Source organism: Nothoprocta perdicaria, unplaced genomic scaffold (genome assembly GCF_003342845.1).
Source record: "Nothoprocta perdicaria isolate Ctin4 unplaced genomic scaffold, notPer1 scaffold_25, whole genome shotgun sequence".
NCBI classification, from domain to species: Eukaryota; Metazoa; Chordata; class Aves; order Tinamiformes; family Tinamidae; genus Nothoprocta; species Nothoprocta perdicaria.
Window position 1 is genome coordinate 4,957,215 of NW_020455477.1, and position 18,636 is coordinate 4,975,850.

Consider the following 18,636-nt stretch of genomic DNA (forward strand, 5'->3'; position numbering starts at 1 on the left):
TTCCCGATCATAGGTGATATCGTACCTAATTGTTCAGGTTGCTTTCTTGGCTTTTTTTTTTTTTTTTTTTTTTTTTTTTTTTTAACCCACTAGTGGGTGTTGGTGCTTGCTCCTTTTTGCTAGTTGCTATTTATTTTGGCAGGGATTATTTCTGTCTGCCTACCAGTAGGCTTGCTCTAGCCTCTTAATCATGTGTAATTGTAGGTAGCCCAAATTAGGTAACCCTGATACCTAATTCTGGGTGGATCAGGATTTTGGATGTTTGCAGTGAATAATTCATTGACCTAGTCCTGCAGACAGGTAAGTCTGTGTTCTTTTTCATGGTTTGAGGGTAGCTGATTTTTCAATTGGGTCCCAGAACAACCCCCTCTTTGTTATATAATTAGTTTCAAACTATCTTAAAATGTCYGTGTTGAAATATTCTATTCTTTTGTGAATTAACTCTGAGACAAGCCAAATGTTTCTTTGTTGCAACTGAACTGGTRCAACTGAAAAGTTTCTAAACTAAATATGGGGTCTTTCTTAGCTGAAACTCCTTAGCTGACACTGCATTTTCCTATGAAACTGATGAAGAAAAAAAAMCTTCTACTTTTGCTATTCTTCAAATAGAAATTTCATCAGGATGTTCTGAGTGTCCACTTTGAGTCTAGTCAGCACTTCCTGTTTTTGTGTTTCTRCGCTTTCTTCCTGGTCTTCCTCATTTTTCACTCTCTCCTTGCCTTCCAGCACTGCCCCTCTCAGTGAATGCAGCCTGGATAAAGAGTTGGTTACAGACCCTTCTACCATAGCACRGGGCACAGCCTGCAAAGAGGTGGCCCTGTTCTGTTACCTGAAGCATCTGCTTCTTGTGCTAGATTTATGTATAAATCCAGCAAGCAGCTCAAAGGGATGGAGGAAAGCTAGCTATAGGGCTGAGACTTTGGGTTTGTGCAAAACCGATATAAAATAATTGTTTTTATAACAAAGACAACTGAAAAATTGCACAAAGTGTAAAAAGTTGTAGCAGTTGCACAGGCTTAACTGCATTGTAAGCGAGGACAGGAATTAGCTCAGTGTCAGCACTTGCTGCAATGAGTATTTCCCGAGATGATTTTTTCTTGAAATGTCTGCCTCTTGATCTGACATTGCTGTCAGGACCCCTAAAATTCCACTTTCTTTTCATTATTAATATTTTATGATACTAAAGATACCCAGACTCATATCCAAAATTTCTAAGGGTGAAGGTAAAAGCTTCACAAGCTTTTAAGATCCTGTGAAAAAGTGTTTTCTCTATTTGAAGGCCATAAATAATACAAGACTAAATGGATTAGTTTGTTTACAACCATGAGGAATGTGTCCTTTGTTCATGGGTGTATTAATAATTCAAAAGTTCTGTTCTTCTGGAGGACTTCTCTTAATTGGTCAAAAGGAGATGATACGGTGGTTATCCTCATGATGTGGAGATTATATTCTGGGCGGAAAGCAGGATAGTTCCCCAAAATGGATAAACTCTAAAGAAATACTGATCTGTGTATTTAAATTTGAATCCCACTCGCCCTGCTTTTATAGGCTTTTGTCTAAATCTTCAACTAATGCTGAAGCTATTTGTGGGGAAGCTGTTCCAAAGTAGTGAAGGAAGCTGTCAAGTTACCCATGTAATTAGAAAAAAAGAAAAACATCTTATAATATTTTACAGTGATTCCACTGAATATGTTGCATAGTATTTTGAGGTTTTTTTCTTTGTTTTTTCTTTTTTTTTTTTTTTCTTTTGGCAGATGCTAATAGAAATGCAACAAGCTAATGTAGTCTCATTGATGCTATGCAGCTTGCACAGTCTAAAAGCCTTGAATTATCCATCAAGGGGATTCATGACAGTACACTCTCAAAAACACTATATAATTATCATGTAATATATGTATATACCAGTGTCAACTGGCTCAGTTAAAGTGGATTTTCTAGGTGTAACAGATTGCAAAATAATAAAAGGCCAAATTATCAAATAAATTATTTTTCATAACTTAAAATACAGGACAAATAAGTGAAATTCCTCACTGACTTTCCCTACCCAGCTGATAGATGCTTAATACAGGAGTTTCTTTTTTAATTGTTTAGAAAGTGAGCCAAGAAGATGAACTAGGCCATGTTCCTCCAATGTCAAATTTTACTTTTAATTTAGCTAAATAGTTTGAAAGGAATACTAGGAGTGTGATATTCCTATGCCATCCTCCCACAGAATAGAGATCATCTTAAATGGCTTGATATAGAAAAGAGCTGATGAAGCCTCCAGCCCTAAACATAGGAGTCATAGGGATGAGCTGCAAGTTTGCAACTGAACTCCCATGGGAGTTTGTCATGTGGCGGGACCCAACAATCAAAAGTTCTTCAGAACATGAAACTTGAATGAAAACTAGTTTGGTTGCTACATCTCTAGTGTATGTGGTGTTCAAGGAATGAATCAAAGCAGGCTGTAATTCAGATGTSTAATGACTGAGTTTTAGATTTGTTTCCTTCTCTTCAGTCTTGATGGTACCACTACTATATGTGTTTTATGGCAACAGAAAAGGAAATCAGTATTTTTCTCAAAGTGAACCAGAAGTAAGAGACCTGGCAAGTCATTATACACAAAGGGGGTTTGAATTTAACTGGCAAGAACTTCCTGGCAGGGGGACAATGCACAAGGTTGTGCGTGAAAGTGGTGCATCGTATTGCAGAGCTGCGAGGCAGGTCGGAACCAGGCAGGCAAGCCGGGGCAGCGGCACAATGACACCATTCACAGGGGATAGGGACRTTCTTCAGAGCTGCGGTTCAAAGGCACAGTGGGGACAAAAACAAATCTTGAGATGGTGAAAACTGCATTAGAAACAGGTGGACCTGCAGGGCTTGAGTCTGACACCTTTGAGTGCTGCACAAAAGCAGGCGAMATGCACACATTGCATGACCTCGTTCAATGTGGGCATTTCTTTCCTGTGAAAACAGGACTTYCAATGTCATTCAGGGGTGGCGTGCCCAAATGGTGACAGAATGGGCACATCTTGAGAGTAATATGATATTCACTCCCCTGACAAGTCAACCTCTAGCTACATCCCGAGAGATGGCTAAGCTGAATTACTATTTTGCAATTAGGGGACGAAGACATTTCAGCACATTTTCTGACCTTTGTCAGACTGGATATCCCATGCCTGGTTTTACATATACAACTAGTCCCGTTTCAACTGGTGCTGCAATTTATACTCACCRTAAACCATGGCTCCTCCGGTTTCATGCAGAAAGCGGAATCGATGGTTTTTAAATAACCAAATCGTTAATATTGTAAGAATGAGCAGAAAGTTAAAGACCAGCAACTCCACAGCTCCCTGGTGATAAAATTGATCTTCATCTTTCACTGATATATATTTCCTTAACTTCTCCATTTCATTCTCTTCATGGAAAATACGTGCAGAAGAGATTCCCAGAGGAAGGAAAGCGTTATCACCTTTKGTGCAAAAATGTCCAGACCCTACAGAAATTCACATCTGCTTCGTTGCAGCCACTCAGCGAAGTGCCCCGGCTCAGAATTCAGCTGGATTCTCGTTACAGCTTCCTGTTTCTCTCTTAAAGCCGCCCTGTCTCGTTTGTGTCGGTGCAGTCGCATCGCACCGAGCCCTGCACGGCTCCGCCAGCCTCTCGCCTCTGTCTGCGCCGGCTTAGCCGGGGTCCAGAGTGCTTGCTCCTGGGATATGCAGCGTCATCTGCAACCTGAAGATCATCCTTGGTCTTGATTGAGAGCTGTAGATGCCAAAACATAGYGATGTTGAGAAAATGACAGAAGCCTCGCTGCATTTGGGAAGTTTAAAGAAAAAAAAATCCACTTTCCCAYTTATAAATGTAAGCGACACAGAAGGAAGGTTACTCCTATCCAGAGCAATGAATCAGGATTTCAAGATTTTGGCCCTGAACTTCTTGCAGAAGAATAGAGAGCAAGGCTCTTGTTACCAGAATTGAAAGTGGTTAAAATAACCTAATCAAATTGAACAAAGTGCTGTGGAATTCCTTAAGTCTCTCTCAATTGTTTTTACTCTGTACTCTCCACTGCTTCCACTTCCTTTTCTACTCTGGATTKCAGTATTTTCCCATTCCTCTTAATTTTGTCAGATTTCTTGCAAGCTCTTTTCAAAAAAAAAAAGTCATATGGCTAAGGTGTATAACTTCTATAAAGGGGAGGCATAAAACCAAAGATTTGATTTGAATATCTTTTTTTATGATTTAGAAATAAGTGAACTTCAACATTGGAGTGACCTTAATTATCAAAAGCAAAATAAAATAAATTTGAAATTCGGTACACTTAACCTTTAACAACAATGAAAAGCAATATTTCTTCTTTTGTGAAAGACACAGCTGTTTGCTACCCTCACCAGATAAGTGTGTGAACTTAGCTTTGCAGAAGCTAGTAGTAGCACTTCTAAAAAAATTATTTTAAATGGCCAGGCTGAGGCAATATAAGCTCATCCAAGATACCTGAAAACACTGTGGTTGCAACTATAGCAAGTAGGAAGCTAAGATGCAGCAGACATGTGGGATGTGCTTCTCTAGTGACTGAGTCATATGGGCTAAAATACACAAATATTTCCTTTGACCAGGTGATCTTGAGCTTGGTTTGTTTGATTCTTTCTGTGCTCAAGAATTTCCCTGTTTTGTATGTATCCGCAACTCAGTGRTATCCATGTCTTCACATTTTTTTTTCTAAGTGGAAGAATTTGTCTCAAATTTTGGTCATTTTACAGGTCTGAGAAAACATAATTGCTTGCAACAGCTACCTCATGGTTACAATTTTGATAGCAGGTTATGAATCCAGAGGGAAGAAAATTGGCCAGAATAAAGCATAACATTTCAATTAAAAAATAAAGAAATAAAGTTTTCATAGGAAGATGCTTCAAATATTAATGATTAGGTCAATGGCAAAGCCAAGACAAGTTTGGCTCCTGAAACTTCTTGTTGGAAGTTAACATCAGGTGGCTCTATATCATGCTTTGAGAATGGGTAAGATAGGCTTCATTTCTCAATATAATTTTTCTCCCTATGGTCAAGAGGCTGTAGCTTATTTTTTTTTCTATTTTCACCTTTTAGACATGCGATTTTCCATGTCACAGAACCCTAGTCCTTTCCTTCTTAGTTTTGCAGATGACTAAATCTAGTCTTAGAGAAGCCTATCAAGCAGTGAAGATTGAATATTAAGCAAGAAGACTCTTCTAAATCAGTAGAGACTTCTCATCTTGAAGAATACAAGTCAGAAAAGCAGCTTGTTTTAAATATAATTGTAGCTGGTTATAGTAATTATAGTTGGTGCAAATCCCAAGCGGAGGCAATAATTTAGCAACACTGGCAATTATATAGGAATATGAAAAGTACAGCTAAAAGTGAAATTGAAGTGAATTGCACATGTGTGTGCATTTGTGAATAAATTAAAAAGCAATACCGAGTCCGAAATCAAACGTGTTGCCAATGCACAAATAAATGTGGGCTGTGGCGGGACTTGTCTGAGAGCCCCAGACAGATTGGAGCAGGATTAGTGGGATTGCAGCTGGTTCTCTCTCTCTGATCCATTCCCGCCAGGAGGATCTGCCTCGCTCCTGTTCTCCCATGCAGCTGCCCATGGACTGGGCGAGCTGAGGCCCAGGCGTGTCAGTTCACAACCACCAGGCCTCAGTGTATCTTGAAATCTGCTTTTCTGCTGCTTGTAGAAGTCTTCCTGTGAAATCAGTTAATTCCCTAGCTGCTATTGATGCCATTCTCTCTTCTGAAGTCCATCTCTGCTGTTTCTACTGCAGATTGATTCTTGCTGATGCGTGGGCCTTCGTTGCCACAAGGGCCAGCTGCTGCCTCATGTTTGAGTTGCCCACTGGAGCACGTGGGTCCTCCGGAAAGTGACKTGTCGGTCACTACCTCATTGTATCATTGTAGGGGTCACTTTGTAGGCGCAGGAATTCAGATGTGCCTTTGTTGAACCTAATGAAGTTCCTGTCGGCCAATCTCTCCCTTAGCATGGTAGCCCTGCCCTTTGGCATGTTAATATCAGCCCTGTGYTCTCCCTCCCCTCCCTGGTAGTTTGGGTTGTCCGAAACCTTGCTGAGAGTGAGTCTGTCTTATTATCCAAGGTGTTCGGGAAAACATTAAGCCGTATTGGCTGTGGTTTTGATACCTGAGGGATGCCAACAGCAATCAGCCAGCAGTGGGACTTTGCATTGCTGATCAAAGCCCTTGAGCCTTGTGCTCCAGCCTCTTTTTGTGGCTATCTTGTCATCCACTTCAACTCCAGCTCAGTTTTGGCTTTCCTAACCAGATCTGTATGTTCAGGCAATGTCTCTATATTAGTTCTGGGTGCCTGTTCCAGCTCCCACCTTCTGTGTGCTTGATGTTTCTACTTGAGCTCGGTGAGGAGTGTTTTTTGTTCATCCCCACTGGCCCCCTGCCACACTTGCTTGCCGTTGTGCATGTTGGGAAGTTCGTGTGCTTTGAGGAGGTGTTCTGGAATACCACCCAGCTCCCCTGGRCTGCTGGTGTTAATGCTGCTTTTCATATGGAAGGGTATAATCACATGCGTGATTCAACTGGGCTGCATATATAGAACTGCAGAAAAGCAGTAGAAATCATGTGCCACACAGCAGCAAACATTCAGGGTACAGCTGACATTTAAATCAAAAAAAGAAATGCCGTCTGTAAAGTATATTACTGCAGTATGTTTTGTTTTTTTCTCTAGTATATGCTGTTTGTTGGATTAGTCAAAAGTTTGTCACTTAGTGACTTTTGCTTTGGAATATAAATTGCACTGTGCACTTGTACATTATGTTGTACTGCAGGGTAGGAAAAGGCTCCTAAGGAGCGTGGGGAAGCCAGGTTTAAGCGGTGCCGGTACTGGAGGCAGGTAGTCCCTCTGGTGAGCCCAGTCCGAGAGCAAGTCCCACTGGAGGGCGCGCTTCCCATGCGGAACGAAAACCCAGGCTAAAGCGGAGGCTTGGGCTTAGCGAGAGCCCTGTTGCRGTGCCTTAGCAGGCTGGCTGAGAGCTCGCTTGGAGTAAAGCAACCAGCTCTGTGCCTGCCTCAGAGGAGGCCTGCGGGTACAACTGCACTGCTTTTGGCCAGGGAACAAGCATGTTTCGGATAACTCAGTCCCACTCAAATTCATACCTCTGGTGCCAATGGGAATCTGGTTTGGCCTAAATGGTTAATATGAGGATCTGCCAATATCATGACTTTTTTTTTTTTTTTCCATTTTTTGGTGAGGGGCTTATGTTTATATAAGATGACTCTTCTTTTGTGGGGATAGCCCTGCTATCTTCCCACCTGAGAGTCTGCAAAACATGTTTAACTGACTTAGGCCCATGCTAAACAGTGTTATTTCCCTCTGTCTAATCGAAAGAGCAGCTTTTTTTTTTTTTTTTTTTTTTTCCCTTCCACTTGAACACTGTTTGAAGACTTGTAAAGAAGAAATGTTAGGAATCTGCTAGCTACTGTGGCTATATAATTGCCCTGTGCTCTCAATGCAAGAGCATGGATTGCATTTTCCCACATTTTCCACATTTGTAAAGAAACACAGACATGAGAAGTGCAGCAAGTGCTCTTGAAAATTCAGTGGGTTTTAAATCTCACTGCAGCTAAAGCTTCTCTCCTGTAGTGACCAACCTCTCTCTTAAAAGAATTATGTCTAAAATGTAACTAATTTAAAATCTGGCAATATCTGCCTGGAATGCTGTATGGTTTCCTTATCCAAGGAAAAGCCTRGCCATCCTCTGTAAGGGCCAGTTTTACTGCTGGCCTGGGCTGTTTTAGCTCTTTGTTCGCACAGATCCCAAACACTCATTTCTCTTTACTCGACATGCTTCATCCTGACATTGCGTTTGGTTCCAACACTCTTATTCACAGCTCTTTTCTTCAGCTGACAGTTCTCCAGTTTTCCCCCATTCCCTGCAGCCTCCGGTTGCTATAGTGACACCTGAGGATGCTGAGAGGGGACCACCTTTGTTAGCGCCTTGGTTGCTATGGCAATGCCATCAGTGAGGGTTCAAGGAAATCCCCATCATAGTTTGTGCCCTCTTAGAGCAAAGCAGCTTGTAAAAGCATCTTTTAATTGTCATGCTCAGTAACGAGACTGCGAACCAAATGCTGGTCCTATTGGAGTCAATGGGAATTTTGCAGCTAATTTCAATGGGACTGTGACTTGGTCCTAAATTCCCCTGCATGTAGGTGACAGAAGAGTTTAACATTCATCACAGGGCAAACAACGTTGCTTCATGTGGTCAGTGTAGCTGGATTTGGATCTTGGTGACTGTATTTTTATAAAGGTTCAGAATATTATAGAAAGGTTCAATAATCAGATTAAAAATATGGTAACCCTTAAAGTTTATTTAAAAAAACATAAAACTAAAATATATTCAAAATACTTGGAAGATCCCTCTTCCGTTGAGGGGAAATCTTTCACTGATGTTGCTTTGYGAAAATAGTCACAAGAGTAAACCTTATCAAAAATATCTGGACATTGCAGAAGGGTTATCATTACTGAAAAAGGAGATGCCTTGCCATTCTTCTTAAGTCCCCATGGATTTTTCTGACRTTATGGGAATTACCTGTGAAGAACGATTTTAAGTCAACTCTTTCCTTTGAACTATTTCTGCTTTATTTAAATTATCTTGGAGATATTTAAGTTGTAGGTATTCAGTCCAAATACCAAGTGAGACYGGAAAGCACAATATTTGATGCTTCCCTCTGCAGCTATTTTGTAGGTTGTATCCTAATAATGATATATTATGCATGTTTTAGTCACTTCTTTCTATTTCTGGAGGAATGGCAAAAAAATCTCATTATGAGTCATGGGTCCCCACTGTTTTTCTGTGAAGTTATTGGGAAATCCATTGCGAATGTGTGAGAAGAACCCAGGTTCTTTCCCTGATAATAGCTAAGCTGCAAACAGAACTATGAAATACCTGATTTGTAGCCTTAACTCTTGTAACCTTAACTCTTCTAAAGTTTCTATTAAAATGAAAATACCTTAATCTGGGGAACAACAGGAAAGACTTGTCTTTTTTTTTTTTTTTTTTTTTTTTTTGTGGTTTGTTCAAGAAAAAAAAAACATGTGAAAAGCCCCAAAAGATACAAGTATAGAGTTGTGGCACACAAGAAAAATACAGGCTACATAGGACTGACCTGATTAGTTGTCCACTAAACCAAAGACAGCTGCTGCTCTGCTTCAGCTTGGCCTTTTTTGCCTGTCCGTACAGTATAAATCCAATGTGGATACTATTCTTTTCAGTTCATAAAGGCATTAGCTGCATAAAAAGAAGCAATTTTCTACTTGTGACTTGGTTGGGTCAGCACTCTATTTCTGAAAAAAACTACCTAAAAAATAGAGTATACGCTTTGTCCCAGAGAAGTGTAGACTTGGAGTTACTTTAAATTGTTCAAACATTATGTACATGAGATAACACTTTCAAAAGAGCTGTAGATAATGGTTTTTTTCTAGCATTCATATCAGTAAGCAAAAGTTGCTAGCAACAGCATTCTTGAAGCTTCCGTTACAAAACAAACAGAAAAGTCAATCATGTTAGTAATGTGGAGAGATTTATTTTTTAAATAATCCTCAAATATTTTTTGTAAACATCACTACTTTTTTTTCCTCCTACTCTTTTTTTTCCTTGTAATCAGCTCCATATTAGCAAAATAACAGAAGGGGATTTTTCTTAAATGTTCAGATTTTTCCTTTTTTTTTTAAAGAAATCTTAAAGGCACACATTAGGATAGGATTTTTGAAATGAAGCAACCGTTGAACTTCTCCCTATGTATTTTTTTTTTTTTAGTTAATTATTCTTGAGACGCTGGGCAACATCTTACAGCCAACTAATGACAGGATATTTCTAGAACAAAGAAACTGGCACTTGGTCCCATCCTTTTCTCATGAAGAGGTAGAAATGAGGTCTTGTGGGACAGTCATTCTGTGTTATGAGGACTTGCATGAAGAAGATGACAAATTTAGCTATTCTGTACAGCCAAGTTAAAACTGAGGCTCTCATTACTGACTAGTATTGAGATAAAGTGGGAGGAGGTCATTGGCATGTGTGGAGCCTATAACCTGAAAGAAAATATTGTGCAACAACACACAGATGTTAGAAAGCAACTCTTGTGAGCCTCCTCCATGCTTTTTTTTTTTTGTTTCTTTTTCCTTCTTTATACCTAACAGAAATAGCTTTTTGTTTTTCAAAATAATTGGCCTCTCTGGCATGAGACAGTCACAGAGTAAAATCTGATAATCAGAAAAAAAAAATTATATAATTGAGGAGATGAAATCTAATCTTTCTTTCAAAGAGATGTGGAAGAACTGAATTCCTTGCCTCACATTTCCTATAGGAACCGCATCAATTACTTGTTGTGTGGTTTAATCTACTGAAGTTCCTCAGGACTTGGGGATCCTTGGATAAGTTACCATAYGAGGGCTCTGCAGCATTATGACTTGCCAAGTAATTCAGGGTATTTCCTTTGGGGAACATGTCCAGGTTCTATGATTAATATTCTGAAGCTGACATGCATGGTCTTTTATTTGAATATACTGCTGCAAAAAATCTGAGGATCTKTCCATTTTAGTGGAAAGTGAGGATCTTTTCCATCTCAGTCCCACTTATGGACATTTGTCTTCTCCATGTGCTAGGTTTGGAGTGGACCATATGAGCTTCCATTTTTAAATTACTTCTGCAGTGCAAATAGTTTCTGTGGGAGAAGGGCAATTCTGTAAACGCAGAAACACAGAAAGCTGAGATCTTGCTAGTAATGCAGCCTGAACAGTAAAGGATTACAGTGTCAGACCAAAAAATATCTGCTTGGATATGGTGCTTGTCACTTCTGCAAGAGTAGATATAAGGTTGGAATATTCTGGGAGATTAGAAAAGCCTGTGTGATAGTCAATGCTTTGGATAATATTTTCATTTATACCGTGAAACTGAAGTAAAAATTTTCTTTGCTTTTAAGATAGCAGGCAAAAGGGAATCAGATCAACTAGCTTTAATTTTTGGAAAGTCCTTTGTACTCCTATAGCTTGACTGTAGGAATACAAAATTCTGATTATTAAATGTGTGCATAGTTTCTGTACCTGGATAGTGTGAAACCAGTATCAAAAATAACTGGACCTCGAGCTCTCAGTTAACTTGACCACTTAATAACTCACTGAGGAAGATGCAGTCACGAACACTACTTAGAGCACTACTCAAATAAATGTGGTAAAAATGATGGACTCCTGTATCTGGCTGTTCAGCATATTTCTATATGCTGCTGCTCTCACTGCATCAACTGCGCAGTCTTATTTTCCTTGTAGCATTAACATCTAGGCATTGTTGTAGCATTAATGTCATTGAGCCAGAGCTTTCAAATGTTGATTAAAATAAAAGTGTCTCAGTGAGATGGTTCACTGGCCTTGCCCTACTGGAGACCTGAATTTGAATTCTGAGTTGGGTAACAAATAAAACAATAGTTTTATGCCATCCATGCAGCATCACAACATTACCATGCACTGGAGCATCAGTCAGAATAACGTTAAATCAAAGTTGCAATGACATCCATCTTTGCCATGGTAGTGAGATGCACTGATAGTGTTGCTTGGGCATATTTATGCATTACTTCTGAATGAGGCTTTATTCTGTTAGCACTTTGCTTATCGAAAGTGGATTCTCTTATCTGGGGAAATGAAATCACAATTTGGCCCCATAACTCTGAAACAGCTCATTTGTTACCTAGCTTGATACTCCATTAAGAACTAATATACCAGCTAGGCACAAATATTATTCATTGCCTAATTCTTGTTTAGTCCTGCTCTGCTTTCAGCTGCCTTGCAAAGGATGGAAACTGTGCAGCACTTGTAATGTCACAGAGTTTTCCTGCATGGAAATATAATTACATCTTTAGGTTTGGCTCTGTGAAACATTTGCATCTGGCAACAGTAATTCTGATACCTACAGCYAGATTGCATGGAGCTAACTATGCTTTGGAAAATTGACAGGGCCTGCAATTATGCTGTCGCTGGATCTGCAGGAGCGGAGCAGGGAAGCGGCGTTTAAAGCAGYGCTTTGTGCCAGATGGCACACACCACGTTGGGAAAATCTACGCGAGCCCTTGTGTGCTTGCGTTGCAACCAGCAGATTGTCAGCTGGAGTAAGGAACAGAATGTATGCAGCTTAACTGACCTTGGCTCAGTAGAAACTGACTCGGAATCGGAGGATAAAACTACTGATGCTTTGACTTGGGGAGGCCATTTGCTTTGTTCTTAACTGTCTCTCATGAGATCTGCTGGTGATTTATAAAGCAGTGGGGCTGCTGCAGGAGTTGCTCTGAAATGTGAATGGTTTGTGAACCTGAAAGATAAAGCGTTTTAATAAAGTAATGCTTTATAATACTGCGTCTCAGCTCTTCAGGCCGGAGACACAGAGCTCGTGGTTTCCTTGGGCCGGGTCCCCGCAGGCCCCAGCTCTTCAGCCACCCTCACACTCCTTCAGCGAGTCGGTCACAAAGCATCAGCTACGGGGCAACTCGCCACAGYTCCACCTTGTCAAGCAATTTTCCTTTCATTTGTATTTTAGTAAGCAATTAAGCAATAAGTGAATTTTTATGTTTGTATGTCTTAAGCCTCTAGACTTTTCGAGTGAAAGTCTAGATCAAACAATGAATTAATGTGAAGGAAAAAAAATAATTAAACCTCGGTATCAACACACACATTAACATCCTGCAGGCGCAGTCAGGCTGGTGGACGTTCCTCCCAGTCAGTTTTGGGGCTTCTTGATGCTTTCTTGTTATAATATTTAAACGTTAGAGGAGATCAAATGATTTCAATGGGAGCTTTGAACACGGTACACTTGCAGACTAAGCACTTACTTGGATGCAGGTAATTACATTTTCTTGCTGTTATAGTGCTAAGGTGATTAATATGTCTATATAATAACCAGTTCCTAACTGTTGTATCTTTTATACTTGTAATTTTTAATTTTTAAACCTATTTATACCGTACACTTTGATTTTATTCTTCATACTTTCTGTATTRAAGCTTAGTTCCTGTTATCTTTATTGTTTAGAATTGTATTTCCAGTTAGTACCACTTTCATTAGCTGCCATAAATWGCTTTAGCCCATACTTTTATGAACATTGGTAAGTTTTATTCCATTTCTGTTTGGCCCTTGAATATAGTTATTTATTCATCTACCAGGTAGAGCTTCAAGATCATTTTTTGCAGGAAGAGTATATTCAAAACATGTAGTTTGCTCCAAGCTTTCATAAGTAAGCTTACAGTATATTCATAATAGAACAAAAAAAACAAAACAAACTCGACTGTTAGTGTCCTCTGTGGCAATACTTTCTCAGTCAAGTTCTKTATCTCATTACTGTGGTGAAAAGAGGAGTTTTTAGTCAACTCTTCTTTGCTGCTTCCAGTATGACTTAATTTTAATGAGTTCAGTTATTTCATTTTATGCTTCCTACTTTTGAAAGTTCACAAAAAACAGTTAAGAGAAGTTTTAAATCCTTTAGAAGATTCATCCAAGTGCCAAGAAACTTTCAATTAGTTTTTTTTTAAAGTGTCAATAAATTGACATGAAAGCAAGTCCGTGAGTCTTTTAGCTCACACTGTGGATCAAGCATTTTAAAAGGCAATGTCTTATAAAAAAAATAATTACAGATCTACTGTCAAATAGTAGATCTGCTCCAAACTTGCAAGTATTTGCATTTATTTCATGTTGAAAAACCAACCATYGCAAGACTAAGTACCTTACTTTGGCTTCATAATTTAAAATGCTGTTTACAGAGTGAGGGTTAAAGGACAAGCCTATTGGGTGAAACCAAAAATCCATGTCGTAGCCATAAGCTGGATGCCTATGGAAAACTAAGAATAGGGTGCACATACACTTTCCCCTAATTTGTGCAGACTTTTTATACCTGAGTAACACTTCCCAATGCAACGCCTTCCCAAGCCAGATATAGCTGGTGTACTTAGTCTCAAAGTGATTCTCTTCTGTGAACATGTCCAGTCTTCCTTAGAGCCGATCTAACCTCTGAATGTCCACATCCTTGGGCAAGGAGCTCCGCAGGTCTATTAACGGAATGTTGCTTATGTTTTTGCATTGAAAGTAGACCCCACTAGCTTATTTTGAGTTTTTGTGCTGGTTCCTGTAGTTCTTTGCTGGAAAAGATGATGAGAACTGATATGCATCTGCCCTTTCCGTGATACTCGCCGCATTTGACTCCTAGCACATTCTTCCAAGGTATCTTTTCCCCAACCGAGCAGTCCTAGTTTATTTAATCCCTCTTAGTAGAAAAGCTATATATTGTGCATCCTTGAGCCTTTCTTGGAACATTTTCAGGTTCTAGCTTATGGGTTTTGATATAACAAATAAGAGGATAAGCATGCAGAACTGTAACACTAGATCTTGATTCTTCTGATGCTTTCTTTTTAAACCTAGATATATTTTACTTTTATAAATAATGGAGATTTCAATCTTACTTATCCTGCTGTGTTTCATTTCCCCAATCTCTGAGGCACAGATAGAATAAAATACTTATCTCATGAGATCGTTAGGCAGATTAGTGTGCTTCTTCTACTCTTTGTAACATAAGGAACACGCTTCCCCTGTCTGCTGATCCAGGAGACAGATCGTTTAGGAAGTGGCTAAACAGCGTCTTGCGAAGGCAGAGCTCGGTTCCAAAGGGCCCTCTGAAACTGTGAGACCAAGTGTAGGGTGGATCCAAGCTAAGTGATTATTGCTTTTGCAGTCATCAGCATAGGCGACATTTAAAAAATAAATAAATAAAAATACTAATAAAATACTAATGGAACAGAAGCTCCAATTTAATATTTTTCCTGTAAAGGGTTTCATGGGAGGAAGTTTCCTCATAGCTACTGACTTTAATCACAATTAAAGTATTCTAAGTGTTCATATTAGATGTATTTTCTGAATTACTGGAAAAATGTGGTGGGACTCCTTCTGTGTGTATAGTAGAACTCCCATGCAGCCTCTTAGAGCTTGTTATAGAAACAGAACATTATTTATTTGGCTTACTCTACATGTGTATATATATAGAGAGAGGTATTAATTTATAGTTCCAGTAGTATTTTATACACAAATTAACACAYGAGGGTATCAGAGAGTATGTGCTTGATTAGCAGTAGTATGGGTATAAAATAAAGCAAGCAAAGTAAGCTTTTGAAATTGGTGCRTTTCGGAATATTAAATATCTGTTCCCTGATTTCTTTATAGGTATAATATTTTGAATACTGTACAGACTCCAGTCATATTTTGAAGTAAYCTAAACCATTAAAAAAAAAAAACATTTGATGCGTTTCATTGAACTTTGAGATATGAAAGAATAAAGAAACCTAGGCCACAGATTGGCTTCATTTGACATTAAGTGTGCAGCTTTTGAAATGTTGACTTTTTTTTTTCAGGTTAGACACATTGAAACTAAAAGGAGCACATTAAAATTAAAAGAAGAGCCATTGTTATCTTTAACATGTATATGTAACAGCAATGAAAATCAAGCAACTGCTGTTGTGAATCATAGTTACCATAGTAATATGTTCCCAAAGTCACTTGGAGATCTTGGAGATTCATTTATATTAATAGCAGTAAAGAAGACAGGCGAAGTTGCCAATAGCATGTATGTGGTTCTGTGTGTCACAGACTTCCACTGTTTACAATAGGGTAAGWTTTTATTAGCAGATGACCCAGTTGTCACTGCTGGGACATGACAGAGTAAATTACAGAGTTGGTTCTCAGTCCTTTTCATGCAATGCTGAATAATTGCTTATAAATAACCCTCTGAAATCAGTAGCAGTAGGTCCAGGACAAGTCACTAGGGGTCCAGGCCAAGGTGCAATTTAAATAATCTTCCATTAATTTCAGTACAGTCTGATTGGGTTTGTACTTATATAAAAGGATACCCCAAATTGTTACTGTTCAGTATCCTATGGTTTCCACATCAGGCGCTGTATAGGACTTGCACATAAAACTAGCTGTACAAAATTAAGACACAGGCAAGTATAGAGAATGTTTTGCAATGAAAGGAAAGATTTTATGGCTTTACATGAGCGCTGTTGTGTAGAGCTTGAAGATGAAAGCAAATAATTATTTTCATTTAGAGGTTTGAGAATTCCCATCAGAAAGCAACTAAATAGACTTCACACAAATAGCATAGCTATTAATATCTTTTTGTTGCACTAATATAAAGAACATAGTGCAGGAAATCAGAATAAAGATAGAAATTGACTTTCAAGGACAAAAATAATGATCTTCATTGAGCTACATTTGAGGAGATGAGGAAACAGAAAAGACAACTTGAAAAATGCTTTTGCAGTTGTTGATATTCAAGTTCAGTGCTATAATCAGCAAATGTATGTATCATGATGACAAAGCGCAYTTGCTGGGATGTTGATTCAGCAAAATAACTTATAATATTATTCAGCTGTTCGAAGTGTCTAATACTTGGACATCAATTAGCAAGAAAAATTGAGGAGAAATGCCAAATCGCTCAAGGCAAAAATTCTGTAGAGACAGTATTTCATGTTATGCTGCTTCATGTATAATATGTTGCACACACAAAATTCAACTTAATGAAAAAATCTGTGATTATTTATAGAAAAGTTAACCTTGCTCTTATTTTTTCATAGAAATGAATATATTACATAACTGACTGAAGCAAATCTATTTGCTTATTAGTTAGAGGACACTCCCTGACTTAACCATTTTCCAAAAAATAAGTTGACTGTGAACATCTTTGAGGTGCTGTTTCTTCCAGAACCACATACTGATTTCACTTTGCACAGCAGTATGTGCTACAACAGAGTAAAATAGATTTTGAGCCAGCTGAAGGTACAGAGTTTGTGCTGACACCTGCAGCCAGAGTCCCCTCTTCTTGTAGTCTRAGTGCTGGATATTTTTATGGGGTAGAGATAGATGGGTGGATGGACAGATGGATTAGACAGCCCCCCATACATCCAGATTGCTGCAGATATGACCTCTTTCTGGTTAAGAGATCCAAACTGTCCCAGTCTGTGTATATCCCCTAGTTTTGTCAGGGAAAATATTCAGGAATGTCAYGCACGCCCATTGCAGTCATGTCCATTCATATGATTGCAGATGAGGCAGAGGAACAGAAATGTGTAGGCTCYGGTATGTATGTCCAGAACCTGCAGCAGTTGCTCTTCAGGGCATGTTTGTTTGTGATATGGGAATAAATATTCAGAGAATAATTTAAAAGAAAGGACCCTTGAGACTAAATCCTGGGATCTACAAAACTTGGGAATGGCTGTGATTTTGGAAAGTTGCTCAATCTGTATTTTGAAATTGAGGAGCTTGGAGTACTGCAGCAAGCGAACAGCTTTGTATCAGACCTTTACATAGAGGTGCTGGATGTCTTTTCATTCTAAAATACCTATGTTGCAACAGCGGTAACTCTTTATTTTCCCATTAAGAAAAGGCTTGGATCTCTCCAATTCTGCCTTCAAATTAATGAGCAGTATGAAGTAATCTAGTAGAGGACATCTCCCTAGCCCTAAGGTTTGTGATTTTCACAAGAGCTGCTGATGTCTCTAAAAACAGCAGGAATATATGTTTGCCCACGTCAAAGGTTCATTAATAACTTGACCACAAGCACATTAGGAGAGCTGTAAAAACCTCATGCTATATCTTAACATGACATTTCCTAACATATAGGAAACAGTTCAGGTACTGCAGCGAGTGACCTGTGTAACTAAACTGCTCTGCATCAGAGAACTTCAAGCCTTTGCTGTCCACTGGTGGCCTGCATTTTCATTCCAGTCACTGGAATCTTTAATTAATTACATTGTCAGTTATAATGAAGTCTTCATAGGAAAACTGCTGTACTTGGACGCTTAGTGAGAAGAAAGAAGGCAGCCCTAGAAAAATAAATTGGAAATGCAAATATTGTACCACATTATCTAGCCTATTGTATATTCTCTTGTATCTTGAATTCCTTTTTCCCCTTGAAATGGATCGCTCAGAACTTACGATTTTCAAGAGTTACATGCTATGTGTAACATTCTTGCAGTATTGACAATTTTACTTAAACATTCTATGTATATATAATCCTTTCCTCGTAAAACTAGTGGTTCATAGAGAAGACCTCGCTGACGGGATGACATGGCCCTATGTAGAGCACTTGGCACACAGATACGCTCGTGCCGCATCGGTGGGTGAGTTTGCTGGCCACGTTACACAGAATGACAAAATCCCAGCACGGTGGCGTGCTCTGAAGCTGCGGGTTTTTAACTTTTTTTTTTTTTTTTTTTTTGAATTTTCTCGATACCTAAGCTCTAAAATCTATGTATCATGCCAGTAATATTGCCCTTTGCTACGTTTCTTCCCCAAATGCTATCTCTATGGGATTTTTGAGGATGAATGGGGCGTTATCTTGGGCAATAACGATTCTCGGTCGCTTTTGCTCTGTTTTGCGCTAYGTTTACTGCCGGCCCGCGCCTTGCCGTGCACGGGAGGGGATAGCGAGGCCAGTGTGTGGGAAGCGAGCTCCCTGCGGACACCGTTAGCGGCGGCGAGGCCGCGCGCGGGCACAGCGCAGCGGCGCCGCCATCACCGTGCGCCGACACTGGCGCCTGCCGAGGCCGCCGTGCAGCGCCGCGGCCGCTGA

General features: G+C 39.4%; 1 protein-coding gene across 1 annotated transcript in view; it reads right to left on the reverse strand.

Moving 5' to 3' along the window:
- The window catches only part of SLC9A9 (solute carrier family 9 member A9), a 94,097-nt gene extending 90,593 nt beyond the window's left edge, over positions 1 to 3,504 (reverse strand). The window contains exon 1 of the mRNA XM_026040099.1: positions 3,215 to 3,504. Within this exon, the coding sequence (XP_025895884.1) occupies positions 3,215 to 3,389 (175 nt within the window). The 5' untranslated portion in view covers positions 3,390 to 3,504. The remainder of the gene's footprint in view (positions 1 to 3,214) is intronic.
- Positions 3,505 to 18,636: the final 15,132 nt, after the last annotated feature.